Source organism: Lagopus muta, chromosome 1, assembly GCF_023343835.1.
Source record: "Lagopus muta isolate bLagMut1 chromosome 1, bLagMut1 primary, whole genome shotgun sequence".
In the NCBI taxonomy this organism is placed as follows: Eukaryota; Metazoa; Chordata; class Aves; order Galliformes; family Phasianidae; genus Lagopus; species Lagopus muta.
In genome coordinates, this window is record NC_064433.1 from 181,539,703 (window position 1) to 181,553,464 (window position 13,762).

Genomic DNA, 13,762 nt, shown 5'->3' on the forward strand with positions numbered 1-13,762 from the left:
AATCATAGAATTGCCAAGGTTGCAAAAGACCTTCAAGGCCCGTATTGCCAAAACCTCCCTTCAGGTAGTCATAGAGAGAGATAAGGTCTCCCCTGATCTTCCTGTTCTCCATACAAAACAATCCCAGTTTTTTCAGCAGCTTCCCAAAAGACCTGTGTTCCAGACCCCCCAGAGCTTCACTGCCCTTCTGTGAATATGCTTTAGAGCTTTGATGTCTTTCTTGTAGTGCAGGGCCCAAAACTGAGGTGCAGTCTCATCAGAGCTGAGTGCAGAAGGACAATCACCTCCCTGCTCCTGCTGAATGCACTGCTTCTGACACAAACCAGGCTGCCATCAGTCTTCTTGGGCACCTGGACACACTTTTGGCTCATGTTCAGATGACTGTCAGCTAATATTCCCAGATCCTTTGCCTTGCAACAGAATGTTCCACAAACAGCAGAACTCATGAGGAAGTACACAAACTAGGCTTTCCGCAGCATTTGAACATCTTTAGAGCGCACAAAGGAAGATGAGTAATGTAGTAATTTTTTGTACCTGATTTTAAAATGTTAGGCTTTATGCTTATTTACTTTCATTTAGGAGCAAACGCCCATACGTCACACACCACTTACATAAACCAGGCATTTTAAAAAGCCTATTTTGAAGCTTTTTTTTTTTCCTTTTGTCCCATTATTTTTCACTTGACATACTTTGCCTTATGGATTTCAGTAAATGCTTTTATTCCAAGATGTTGTATGAAACAGACTAGAAATAAAAGAAAAAAAAAAGAATTCGGAAGGTTCAAAATTTTTACTGATATTACAACTTAACCACTATTTATATTCAGTTTGATTATAAAAAAAACACACCTGCAGCCAGAAGACATTTTCCTGAAAAGGCTATCAGTACCCAGTTAGCACAGTATTTCCCAAACCTTCATATGGAACATCTAGCAATGGACTTTATGCAACAAATAGCCCATTGCACTGAGCAGCCAATGATCTGACACAGGAGACCAACCGATCCACTCCAAGTAAATTATCTTTACTGGATGTGTACATCCGGTGAGAAAAATACCTGGCTCCACAACACGGAATCTACTACCAACCTCCCCCGTTAGTCTGCTCAGTATCAGCACTTGTGTACCAATAAGTAATTTCTTCATTTTGATGATTCAGAACTGCTGATGCGGTGGCTGACAAAGCATGCAGACAACTCCTGGTCAAAAGGATAAAGCTCAATATTTCAAGCTATAATGTACATAATTAAATTTATTTTTCCTGTCTAGCACACAGGGTGAAATATGCCCTATTTTAACTACATGAAATTGCACAACAGTATTTTCTGACGTACAGTTTCTTCTCAACACAGGAAGATTCTACTATTTTAAAGGAGCGTAAAGTCTCTATACTAGGGTCAGAAATAGGTTAGGATTGCTTGGATTTTCCAGGATGTGAGAGTTTTACAGAAGGAGACAGAGAGAAACAGCCTGGATTAATTTGTGACAGGTAGAAAAATGTTCTTATTTAGGAATCCAAGCAAAGTTTGAATCTCAAAGACTTGGCAGCTGCATGCCATGAAGAGAGGATTTCTGTCAGTACTGCAAGCTGAAGTCAGTTTCATTAGCTTGCATCAATGCCGAACATTCAATATACAGTACATTCTCAACTCATAGAAAGAAGGCATCTGAGGAGCTCTTCTCGATGACACCGAATGTTAGAGATACAATTCAACCTGTTTCAGTCAAAAGTGCATCTTTGGTTAGTTAGAAGGAAGCTGGAAGAAAAAGTTATGCTTGTCACATTCCTCCTTCACAAAAGATGCTCTGCTATGCTCAGTATGCATAACAGGAAGGGACAGATGACATTGGAAGACGTCTGTCAATGGCTACAGGTGCTAACTGAGGCAAGCAGTTAGTCCCACAAGACATGAACAGTGTGATTACTACTAATATGCTACAGAGATATGCTAGCACAACACACTGAACAGCTTCTGGTCCTGACTGCCCCAGCAGGTATCTCAAGCCTGTGATGTGGCCCAATAGGAAATCTCAGATGTAAAATCCCAGATCTATATAAGGACCATAGAGTACAATTTCGTCTTCCTTTTTTTGGCGTGTCAAAGCCTGTTTCCTTTTTATGCACAGTAGACTGAAGGTAAGTGACTCCATCAACAGGAAATATGTGCACCTGTCCTACAGAAGAACTAATTTTTCATATTATTTCATGTATAAATTAGAAGAACATATGTATGTGCTGCCAATAGGGAATATTTAAATCCCAAATCTACCTCAGAAATTTCAGATATGAAACCGTGATATTGGGAAATACCCAGTATATGATGCACAGATAAAACATCACGTTGTCCCATTAAAACATTATGCACGCTCCAAGCCATCTGGCATTTCACTTCACAGTATTTACTCTTACATAAACCTTTAATAACCATGGAAAATACTGAAGCCAGTATTTCAATTCCTGCCTGTATGCAAATGCACTGTAATCACAATTTTAAAAAGAGAGAGAAATATTTACTTCATATTAAAATTTCATCTTTAAATAGGTGCATTCTAAATTCAGAAAGAATAAAACATAAACTTACAGGTTCAACAAATTCAAATTTCTTTTTCTCTTGTACTTCTTGAATTTTAAAAACATATTCCAATGATGCTTCATAAAAGTTTTGATGCTCTCTGTCAATCTGCGTATCTGCCTAAAAGACAAAATGAAATACAATATGTTTACTCTCTCATGATTGCTTTAAAACCTCATTTTCTTGTTACTAAACAGATCTTTCATAAGATTACTTTACAATTTTCAATTTTCCCTGAGGGTTTTCAATTTCCCTGAAAAATAAAATAACCACTTAAAATAGATAAATGCAAGTTAAAGAATAAATATTATTCAGCTTTATCTCATGTCATTTCCATGCTGTTTTTTTGTTTTCCTCTTTCCTTTGCGCTTCTAGATTCTACCTTTGAGGAGATGTTGAAAGGAAAGAAAGAAAGGCAGAAGTAGATGTCTCTGTCCCTGGCATACAGAGAATTTCAAAACAGAAAACAGGATAGTAATCTAGAAGGGACAAAATATTAATATTTCTATTGAAATGCCTGAGTATGACATGAACCAAACTTTTATCTAATTCTCAGCTACAAATAGTTTCCTAAGATTTTATTTTCTTAAATAGAGAGTATTTAACAATTAAATCTTGGAAGATTACTTCATAGCACATGTCTCTTGCTCTGGGAATACAAACATATTTAAATCCATACTCTCATATATCAATTTTTTTTCATATTTTAATTTTCAAGTGAAAGAGCTACAAGGGAAAATTTGCCAGACATGCCTAAATAATGCCACTCAACATGAAGACCTACATCCAAAGTAAAGACATCTACCTAAACTGCTGAAGAATTAACTCTTACCAAAAGATAAAGAACAACAGGCTTTTATCCTCAACTGAAACAAGGCATGAGAAATAAAAACAGCAGAAAAGTAGTGAAATATGTGGATAATTCTTGAAGAAGAGACGTAGATTCCCTTTTACATTAAAAAATCATTTTCTCAAGCAAATCCCTTGTAGGCTGTGTTTCTCAGGTTTTGATATTGGGTCAAAAGCAGATTTTAATCAAATTTCAAGCACATGTATAAAAGCAGTTTAGCCATTTTTGATGTAATTCCATTTATTTCTGTAAATTCTCTAGTTCATTTCTGGCATGAAAAATAACAAGTATGGGAAAAGTGGAAAAGCTGTGTGTTGTCTTCCCTTGATAGCATACATTAAAACAGTAAATCTATCAAAAAAGAAATTTTTAGTTCTTGTAAGAGAACGATTGCAGAACTTGGTCATCAATAGCATCACACATAAGTAACAGTTTCTTTTGTTAAGGAAATGCTACTATCATGATTTGGATGCAGGCTTCTTAACAATTTGAATCTACTTCCCCAGTACCATGAGCACTATTTCAAAGCATGGGCTTCAACAATATCTTTCAAGTCATTCAGTACCAGCATTACCTTTCCATGTCTATAAAAAGCAAATCAGGAAATGGAGTAAAAATACTAATATTATGAAACATTAATCAAACACTCAACGTTGTAAGAATTGAGAGCTGTACCACAAAAGTAGCTGTCACATGCCATTTGTATAGCGCTTTCAGCTACTGTTTTCTTTCGTACTCTGTGTTAATAGCTTTAATTCACAAAAAAATTAAATTACGAAAGTAACACTATAGATATCAACAGAACCAGTTGCTACAAGTTTGGGGCATGATCCTGACTCATACAAGTGCACTCGAGAAGCACTTGAGACAGATGTCAGCTTTCACATTTAATTTTAAAGAAATATCATTTGGTTTCAGCAATGAGCTATTCAACGCAATAGTATTTAAAGACCCAATTAAGTCAATCTCTATTCTGAACAGCATTTTAGCAGACTGCACCAGTACGTATGATAACTCAAGGATATCTCAAATATGAATGGGTTCTTACATTAAGGCCATAGACACCATGACTGTACATGTCCTAAATCATAATGCAGGCTACAAAAATAGTGAAGCATCCAGAGGGGAAGACATATGAGGGGAGGCTGAGGTCCCTTGGTATCCTCAGTCCAGAGCAGAGCAGGCTGAGGGGAGGCCTGATGGCAGCTGCAGCTCCTCATAGGGAGCAGAGGGGCAACGCTGAGCTCTGCTCTGTGTGACAGCAGTGAAAATACAGTATTTTGAAGCCGCTTTTTGATGCTAAGGGAAAAAAAATACAAATCATCCACATGAACTGTGTCAACAGTCCTCTAGGCTTTCAAAATATCCAGCACATTTCAATTACATGAACACATGCAAACCACTCTCTAAAGACTATGTTCAAACCATCGAACTTCAGGTGCTTAATTATGGTGCTCTCACCAGCACCTGATTGAGAGATGTAAAATAGCCTAAACCAGCAGAACTATGCCTTTCCTATCCCTCCACCCACCAACCCACATAACGTGATGAGGTATCAAGAAGTCAGCAATTAAAATGAGCAGTGGGCTAAAAAGAAGTATTTTTTGTGTGATAATACTCAGTCTGTGAGTCAACAGACATCGGCTTTTGGGCCAGGAACTGGTGCTTGGTGTTTTATTTACTATATGGGTACAGTCAAAACATATCTTTGGTCAACAAGGAGATCCTACAACTATCTGAAAGGAGGTTCTAAAGAGGTGGGGATTGGCCTCTTCTCCCAGTTAACTAGAGACAGAGCAAGAGGTAACTGCATTAATTTGTGCCACGGGAGAATTCAGGTTGTGTATCAGGAAAAAATTTTACTGTGAAGGAGTGGTGAGGCATTGGCATAGTCTATCCAAGGAAGTGCTGGAGTCACCATCCCTGGAGGTTTTTCAACAAATGTGGAGATGTGACACAGAGGGACGTGACTGGTGGACATGATAGGGATGGGTTGATATTTGTACTAGATGATGATATTGGCCTTTTCCAACCCTGGTGATTCTACTGATTTCCTATGGTGTCTTCTGCATCTGGGAGCCCTGTGTTGCTGATTCAACGCACATCTTCATAAAAACGGAGACAGAAATGACAAGCTATGTCCTATGAGCTTTACGAGCGGGGTATCCAGAAAAGCAAAAGCCAACAGCCTCTGTACGAAATTTTAAATCCCGAGATGTCACTTAGGAACTCAGTGGAAAAATTTACCCTGGTTTTTCCATTAGTTTACATACTTGAGCCAAATCCATTGTTATTCTACCATAGTTTATTAGATTCAGAGTTGCTACTTTTCACTTTAGTTTCTGTTTTTAGAATGCAATCATTCTAATGTCTCAAGAGCAAAATATTTTATTTATTTAAAGCAGTGCTTAAGTTCACTTCTCTACATTTTGGTAACCAACTGTATTTTTCTCTGGTGCTGTTTATACTCTAACAACCTTTTATTTATCAATACACAGAATACTTAGGAAAAGTAAAAGATATATATGCAATTCTTTGATATATGAATGGAACAATTAACCAATCCCATACAGAGAGTGTCCAATATAAGCTGATGATTACATACACAGCTATGGTAATTCAGGATTATAAACATTATTAGAAATTTATAATCACTACACTTCATTTAATTCAAATTACAGAGTAACTGGTAAACATGAAAAAAACCCTATATTTTGTGAGTGTATGACAGTCACACATTCTGTGAAAACTCCATCAGCAAAAGTATCCTCAGGATGAAGAGTCACCACGATATTGGTAATCCCATCAAAATAACATTATTCTCGAGGAAAAGAAAGAAGAGAGATCAAATTGGCATTTTTAGTGCAATTTGACTCAAAGACAAATCATACTTATTTCTGCCACGATACAGAAAAATCCTGGAATCCTCCTACTAGTCTTCACTTCTTTCTGTCTCTCTCTTTCTCTCTCCCTTTTTTTCTTTCTCTCTCTCTTTCTTTCTTTCTTTCTTTCTTCCTTTTCAAAGGTAAGAATTAGGCATACAGACTCTTTAAAGCTGAAGTTGTGGATACCATTTCAAGACATGCAGCAATCTCAGAATAAGGTGAAAAAAAAATAAAAAGAAGCATAAAAAGCATCATTACAATCATTTCAGTTTAAAATTTATGTGAAACAGAAACATAATTGCATTGAGTAATAAACCAAATAGCAAATAGAGCAATTCATTTTTCAAATTTCAAGTACTCCACATATACTTTATAATATAAAAGTCACAGTTTTATTGTACTAATACAAATCATATATGTTGTTGCAACCAATAAACATTAGTTTTGCAATTTAAGGTACAGAGAGTTGGACATGTAGAATATTTCCTTATTAAAATATTTAACTGTTATGAAAACCATATTAATCTCACTCAGGAATTTATATTCACACTGAGAAGAATAACTACAAGAAAACAGCACATTTCATATAAATAAAATACAGCGTGTCTGTTATCATGATCTCCATGCAGACTGGAAACGAGGTAATGGAAACCAGATAATAGATGATCATCAAGGACCCAGTCTATAATTCTAAGAACTTACATCTTGCAAATGAGATTCCTTCTTCTTTGCTGATAAATTTAAGTGCTTCTCTAGGATGGAGTAATATTTCTCACTTTCCTTGTCAAACTTTTTCTTCCCATCCTGAAAAACAAGCATTGTCAAGTAAATCATTTGATTAAGCATAACAGCTAACTTAATTAAAAGAATAGATGTGAAAATATGCTTGATTATAAAACCATTTTGATCAGTTCTGAATTGAGAGTGGACTGATCCAATTAGTAAATGCTGAATTAAGCAGGACTTTTGTAATAAATGATAAACCTGCACAACAGACTGGTGCAGTTTCCCATAATGAATATATATAGGGGTATTTTGCTAAGCAGCTCTTTTCCAAGCTTAATCAATATACCCACCTGTCTCATATTGTCTTTGTGGAAGAGGTAGGTGAGTATAACTTATCTGATGATAGAAGCCTTTCATCTGCATTTAAGACTAATACATACTTATTTTCCACTCACATTCTTAAAATATGTGGATGATGGAAAAGCACATATGCGGTTGCAAAAGAAAATTGGTCCAAAAGTCTGTTTCCAATAATTTTTTGATGTGTCTGAATATTTAAGCTTGTCCCATTTAAAACAGTTATCCCATCTTTCTTTCCTAGTCCTCTTAAGCTTTTCACCATGTGCAGACAATCCTCATATTTTCACCACGAATCTAACGCATGATGATACAAAAGAGAGCTACTGCTGCAAGTGAACTAAGAAATACGTTGTCTTCTCTAATCTCATTTACATTATGTACTTCGAAAATTTTACATCTGATGTTCAGGGAAGTTTAAGAAAAATACACCTTTCTCTCTTTTTTTTTTTTTTTTAAAGTACCAAATTTCAGGAAACAGAGGAATTAAAGCAAATGTATGATCACTAATAATAAGAATATAATTTTGAATCATTAAAAATGTATATCCTTTAATTGAAAGCAACCCTCTGCCAGCAATTTCTACAATCTTAGGTAAGAACTAGTGTTTTATAAGTTGAACATCTTGAAAAAACAAAGGTCAACATGACCAGTCCCACTCACACATGTGCAAAAGCTATTAATGGTGAAAAATGAATTACTGGACATAGCAGTAACATCAGGTCATAATCAGAGCTGCAGTGATTCTTTACCTGACCCCTTTGTCCTTAGAAGTTGCTATGAACTAAACAAACAACTACTTTGCATTTTAGGTTGGACCTGTTTTTCTTCAACATTTCATGTGAAAGTCAGGTCAGCCAGAGAAATAAGAGATAGAAGAAAAAAACTTAATGCCGTCAATGAAAACTTCTTGACTAGCTGTAACAGCAGCTCGTTACTGATTAGTTCCAGTAACTGAAGTTCACAGTGGTAACTATAAAAAAAAAATCCAAAACTTTATATTCTGAAAAAAGAAACCACCCATATTTAGTGTGAAAAATACGCACAATTCAGTGTTCTTACTTCACCATAGAACTATGTTCAAATATCTTATAAAGAAATCATAGGGAGAAGACAGAACTTGACCCAGCAAAATATTAAATAAAAAGAAATACAATAAAATTCTCCACACCATTCTGTATTTCATTGCAGCTATGCAAAGGAAAAAAATATCCTGCATTTTGCCTCAGAAGGGAAAGGAAAGCACATAAATTATTCTCCAAAATCATTCCCAAAAATGTTCTGAAAAGAAAGAGAGAAGACACAAGGTGAGTCTTATCAAAAGACCAGTTAGCCATGAAATCAACTTTTACGGGACCAAAATTGCAAACCAGTTCCACAGTGAGTTTTGGGGGGAATATTCAAGTCTCAGGCTCTTATAATTAAGCAAAAGTAACCTCAAAGCTTCTTCGGTCACCAACAGACACCATGCTCAGTTGATCACAGAACACAGATATGCATCTTTTGAAGAACAGCTGCAATGAGTTGCCTGCTATCTTCTGAGACAACGGTGTTTGGGTGCTGAACTAAAAATTAGTGATTCTATTCTCTAAATCCAAGTGGCACAGGTGAAAAGGTGCCATCTGAAGTGAAACAGTAACTAACTAATGAAATCAAACCATGAAAAGCCTTCCCCCATCACTGAAAAAGAAAAGATGGGTATTGGTTGTAGGTGATACTTCCCTACAGAGAACAGACCCTACAGATCCTCTCCTTAGAGAAGTCTGCTGTCTTCCTGGGGCTTGGATGAGGAAACTACCTAGCCTGGTATGGCCAACAGACCACAATCCCTTACTGCTTTTCTATATAGGGAGAGATGCAACATATGGATCAAGGCCTATCAAAAAATACTTCAGGGCTTTGGAATGATGGCTGAAGGAACTGAATCACAGAAACACAGATCATCTTATCTTCTCTGCCTCTTGTATTAGATAAGGACATGCAAACAAATCAAAGGATCTTATTTTTAAATACCTGGCTTTGTGGCTGTTGCCATTCCAGAACTTTGTTCTTTAGCCTGGGTTTGTGGCATCGGATGGGGTTTGCCTTTCTCAAAAAGGAAGAAGGGTTCTTGGGGGAAAGTTAGCGGAGCTACTGTGCAACTAGAAACCCACAATACAGTTGTCATCACTGAAACCTAGTGGAATGATTTTCATGATTGGAGCATGGCTAGCAATGGCTACAAGCTGAGGGACAGGAAGGGATGGAAGGGAGGGAATATTGCTATCTACAGCAGGAAACGAATAGAATGCGAAAAGCTATCCCTAAGGAATAATCATGAGCAAGTGAAAAGCCTATTGGTAGAGTCAGAGACCGAGGCAGCAAAGGCAGCCTTGTGATCACTGTCTACTACAGGCCATCTGATTAAGTGGAGTCTGTTGTTGGAAGCCTTCTACCTCCAACTACAGGAGCAATCTTGATTGCAAGTGCTCGTCCTGCTGGGAGCCTAAAACCACCAGACATCTGCTGGAAAAGTAGCATGGCAAGCTGCAGGCAGTCCAGAGGCTCCTGGAATGCACTGAGGATAACTTTCTGAGTCAAGTAATAGGTGGCCCCACCACGGGGGCTGAATATTGGCCTGTTGCTCACCAATGCAAATGAACTCATTGGTGACATCAGGATTGAAGGCTGACTGGAAAAAAGGCAACATCACACTCATTTTTAAGAAGGGAAAAAAGGATGAACCTTGATAACTACTGGCCTGTCAGTCTCACCTCTGTGCCAGGAAAGATCATGGAGCAGATCCTCCCTGAAGTTATACTAAGGTACACAGAAGACAGGGAGGTTGATGCGGGAGAACTGGTTTGAGTTTGGAGAGTGACAGTCAATGGCTCAGTGTCTGCATGAAGATTAATGACAGTAGTGTCCCACAGGGATCACTGCTGGGACCGACACTCTTTAGTATCTCCATTATGTACATCGACAGTGGGGTCAAATGCACCCTCAGCAAGTTTGCTGACGACACCAAGTGAGATCCCTTATGACTCCTATATACCAATAAAAAAACACATTTGAATGAACCAAAGTCTCTGAAAACTATTTCATAAATATTAAAAAAAAAAGCAAACACAACAGACTCAGAAGCAGGTGATTCATTTTCTGGAAGAGAAGAAAACTTCAGCTCATTCCAAGAGAACTCTCTCCTCACACAGTCAGTGACTCACAAGCACACAGGCGCATCCCAAGTGAAGTCAGAAGTTTATCTCCTTCCAGCTCCAGCCTCTCATTTTTCAACTCTCAAAACACTCCATTATACAGAGCAGCTGCCCAAATGAGTCACTGGAGTCCTGGTCCCTCCTGTCTATGCTTGTGAGACTAGCAGTCCTGCTTTTCTGCAATCCAGGAGGTTTATGAAGTGAGTTTCCATGTGAAGCTACTGCCTTGAAGTTTAGGGAGATAGAGGACTGCCCCTGTATGCAGATCCCATCTTGGATCAAACTTCAAGGAGCAAAGAGTGGCAGGAGAAGCAAGCTCAAGCTATCTTGTTTTTGCAAAGGCCAGCACCACCCATAACACAAAACACAATGTATGTGGCCATTGTGGAAATGCTGCTGGTGACCTCAGCACCTTTCTTCCTTGTGCACCCCTCCTGCTAGTAATCCTTGTAGTACATCTCTGACCTGAAAATGTAGCGATCTTTTTGGAGAAGATGTTAGCTAAAATATATATTATAAAATAGACTTAGACAATTCAGATAATTCTAGATAATTCAGAGGGTGCTATTAAAAATAATAAAAATACCCAAAAAAGACAAATTAAAAACTGTTTCAAGTTCTGCAGACTCTAAGCATTGTATATGTCTGTCTTGGCTATATATGTATAGCTCTAAGTGCCTCAAATTTCCAAACGCTATTAGGAAAGCCCTTAACCATTCACTGAACTGGAAGTTCAGCTTCTAACACGTGAGGAAGTTTCACTAACATCCAATATTCCCTTGACAGAGCCAAGTTGTACACTGCTGGATTCAGATTTACTTCTTGTTTTTACTTTCTCCTTAGATTTCCAGTATATCTTCATTTGGAAAATGATCAAACAATCTCCAAAAGGTGAAAATTATCTTTCATGAAATAAATTTTGCTCAACTGTAAATTTTCCAGTTAGAAGTCTAACTCAAGAGACATTCTTCAATCACTCTTACTTTACAAAAATCTATAGATGTGAAAAGATCAGACGTAAATTGTCAATAAGGTGATTCAATTGAGTCCTGTTTGCTTCTTGTATTCAGAAAGATTTGGATCCCATGCTGTAAGCAGTCTAGGCATACAACTAATCACTGGCATTATTTCCACAAATTTTAACCACAACTTGCATTTTTGTATGTGAAGCGAAAAGAGATACTATATTTTGACTCCACTTTTCCAGTGGGAATGTCAAATTTCTTTTTTTTTAACAGACTAAGTTTGCCATTACTCTGTGTCCAGTATTGTGTCAAAACTTTTGTATTTACCACTAACATTGTTATAGAAACTATTCGTCCCTATTTTTCATAAAGCTGTTGCCATCCTTGCCTTTTCTTTCAATTTATTCTAGTTGCAATAGTTTTTGTGCTAGCATATCCTGGTTAATCTTACATTTGTTCCCAGATAAAGTATTTTTACTGTCTTTGTCCCAGTGTTCATACTTAGCTTTAGAATGCTAACATTTAAACTGCAAAGAAACCCTGCGCATTTTGTTCTGGCTCATTTTCAATAGCAGTGTCTTTGTGTAACCATTAAATAAATGTATTTTGTAAAAGGTGATTTTAAAGGATAAAAAAAAAAAAAAGAAAGGAGAAAACATCACAAAGAAACCATTTGGAGAAAAAAACTCAGTGAGAATCTCTTGCTTAACTAGAAAACAAGCAAACATGAAACACAGATGTAACAATTTTTTTTCTTTTCCTACCCCCAGTTGGTCCATGCTACTCACAGCATCTCAAGTCATGATACAGAAACTGCAGGAAACGGTGCAGCAGTGTCATCAGTAGACAGAATTGATAGATTTGCCAGTGAAACAAACTGAAGCCATAGTGAGTTCAGCTCAATTCAGTAAAGCCTTGTTACTTTTCTTTTTGACAAGAACTACAAAAAGGTCAATAATATGGAACACTGGGGATGGTTTGCTGCTTGGATAGCAAGCAGACTATCTAATAGACTAATAGACTTCAAATCTGTTTTTTCATTGCCTTGCAAAGAAAAATTCAGTGTCTTACTACGAAGCTACTGGCATTTGGTTGGAGTTGGGGATTCTGGGGATCATCTCTTAATTGTAAACAAGGCAAAAAAAAGAAGAATGATGGAATGCAAACTGAAGTAAAACAAATCTTCACAAGTTTGATAGAAGTTTGGATCGTATGGATTTCATGGGGATGTGAGGTTCAAGTCTTAAATGTATGAGAAGAAAATCATATTATCTTTATTTTCTATTGTCTTAGGTCTTCCTTAGAAAGTTCATGGACGATGAAGGTTGTATGGTGTTTTTCTTTTTTAAATAAAATAGTAATTATCTAAGAACACAAACTGCATTTGGATAGATGCCCAGTGGTAGGATTTCTTTTGGAAATAGATTTTGGTTTCCTATGAGAATATTCAGAAAGCCAACATAAGGCCAAAAGGAGTAGTAAAAAGGGAACTCAAAACTTTTTCCCTCCTGCTCTTCTTCACAACTAGAATGAGGGTGCAGGTCTTCTCCAAGGCTCAGAGAAAGCTACAAGGTTACAGAACTTCCACGTACGTATTGTTTGCAGATAGTATGAAGTGAAACAAAACCACATCATAAAGAAGCAATTTCTGTTCAATATGAAATAGGCTTAACACAACCATAAGTCTTGACTTACGTTACTCATAACTGCTACTGAAAAATCTTTCAAACTGAAGCCAATTTCATCATGTAAAAAATTAAATTATCTAGAAACTATAAATCTTTTAATCAAGTCTTTACTGAAAAATAACCACATGCAAACTATGAAAATGCAGAAAGCAATATGGTGTGTAAGACACAAATAATTATAATGAAAATAACATATTGCCACTGTGAAAAATAATACAGCAATAAACGGGAAATACAGGAGTGTTCAGAAGCACTAAAGCTACTAAGATAGCTATTAAAAACCGGCAGTTTAAAAAATAACCTCATTTCATATCAGGTACGAGATGCATAGAACTACCAATGTATTTTAAACAGTCCCAAACTAATCTAAGCTTAGAATGGAGCTCACATCCGTGTAAAACACTGAATAACCCTGCAAGAGATAATTAATTTTCAGGTTCATGAAGTTCTGAAGAAGATTTTCCTTTTGTGCTGTCTTCTGTAAAGACAGATCCAACTATCAGGTAGTTTTCAAAGTTTTTTTCTG

General features: G+C 36.8%; 1 protein-coding gene across 1 annotated transcript in view; it reads right to left on the reverse strand.

Annotated features, from left to right (window-relative positions):
• The window catches only part of ARHGAP42 (Rho GTPase activating protein 42), a 157,258-nt gene that overhangs the window by 51,052 nt on the left and 92,444 nt on the right, over window positions 1-13,762 (reverse strand). The window contains exons 5-6 of the mRNA XM_048934363.1: window positions 7,009-7,110; window positions 2,581-2,691 (exon numbers count right to left, since the gene is read on the reverse strand). Coding sequence (XP_048790320.1) covers window positions 2,581-2,691; window positions 7,009-7,110 — 213 coding nt within the window. The remainder of the gene's footprint in view (window positions 1-2,580; window positions 2,692-7,008; window positions 7,111-13,762) is intronic.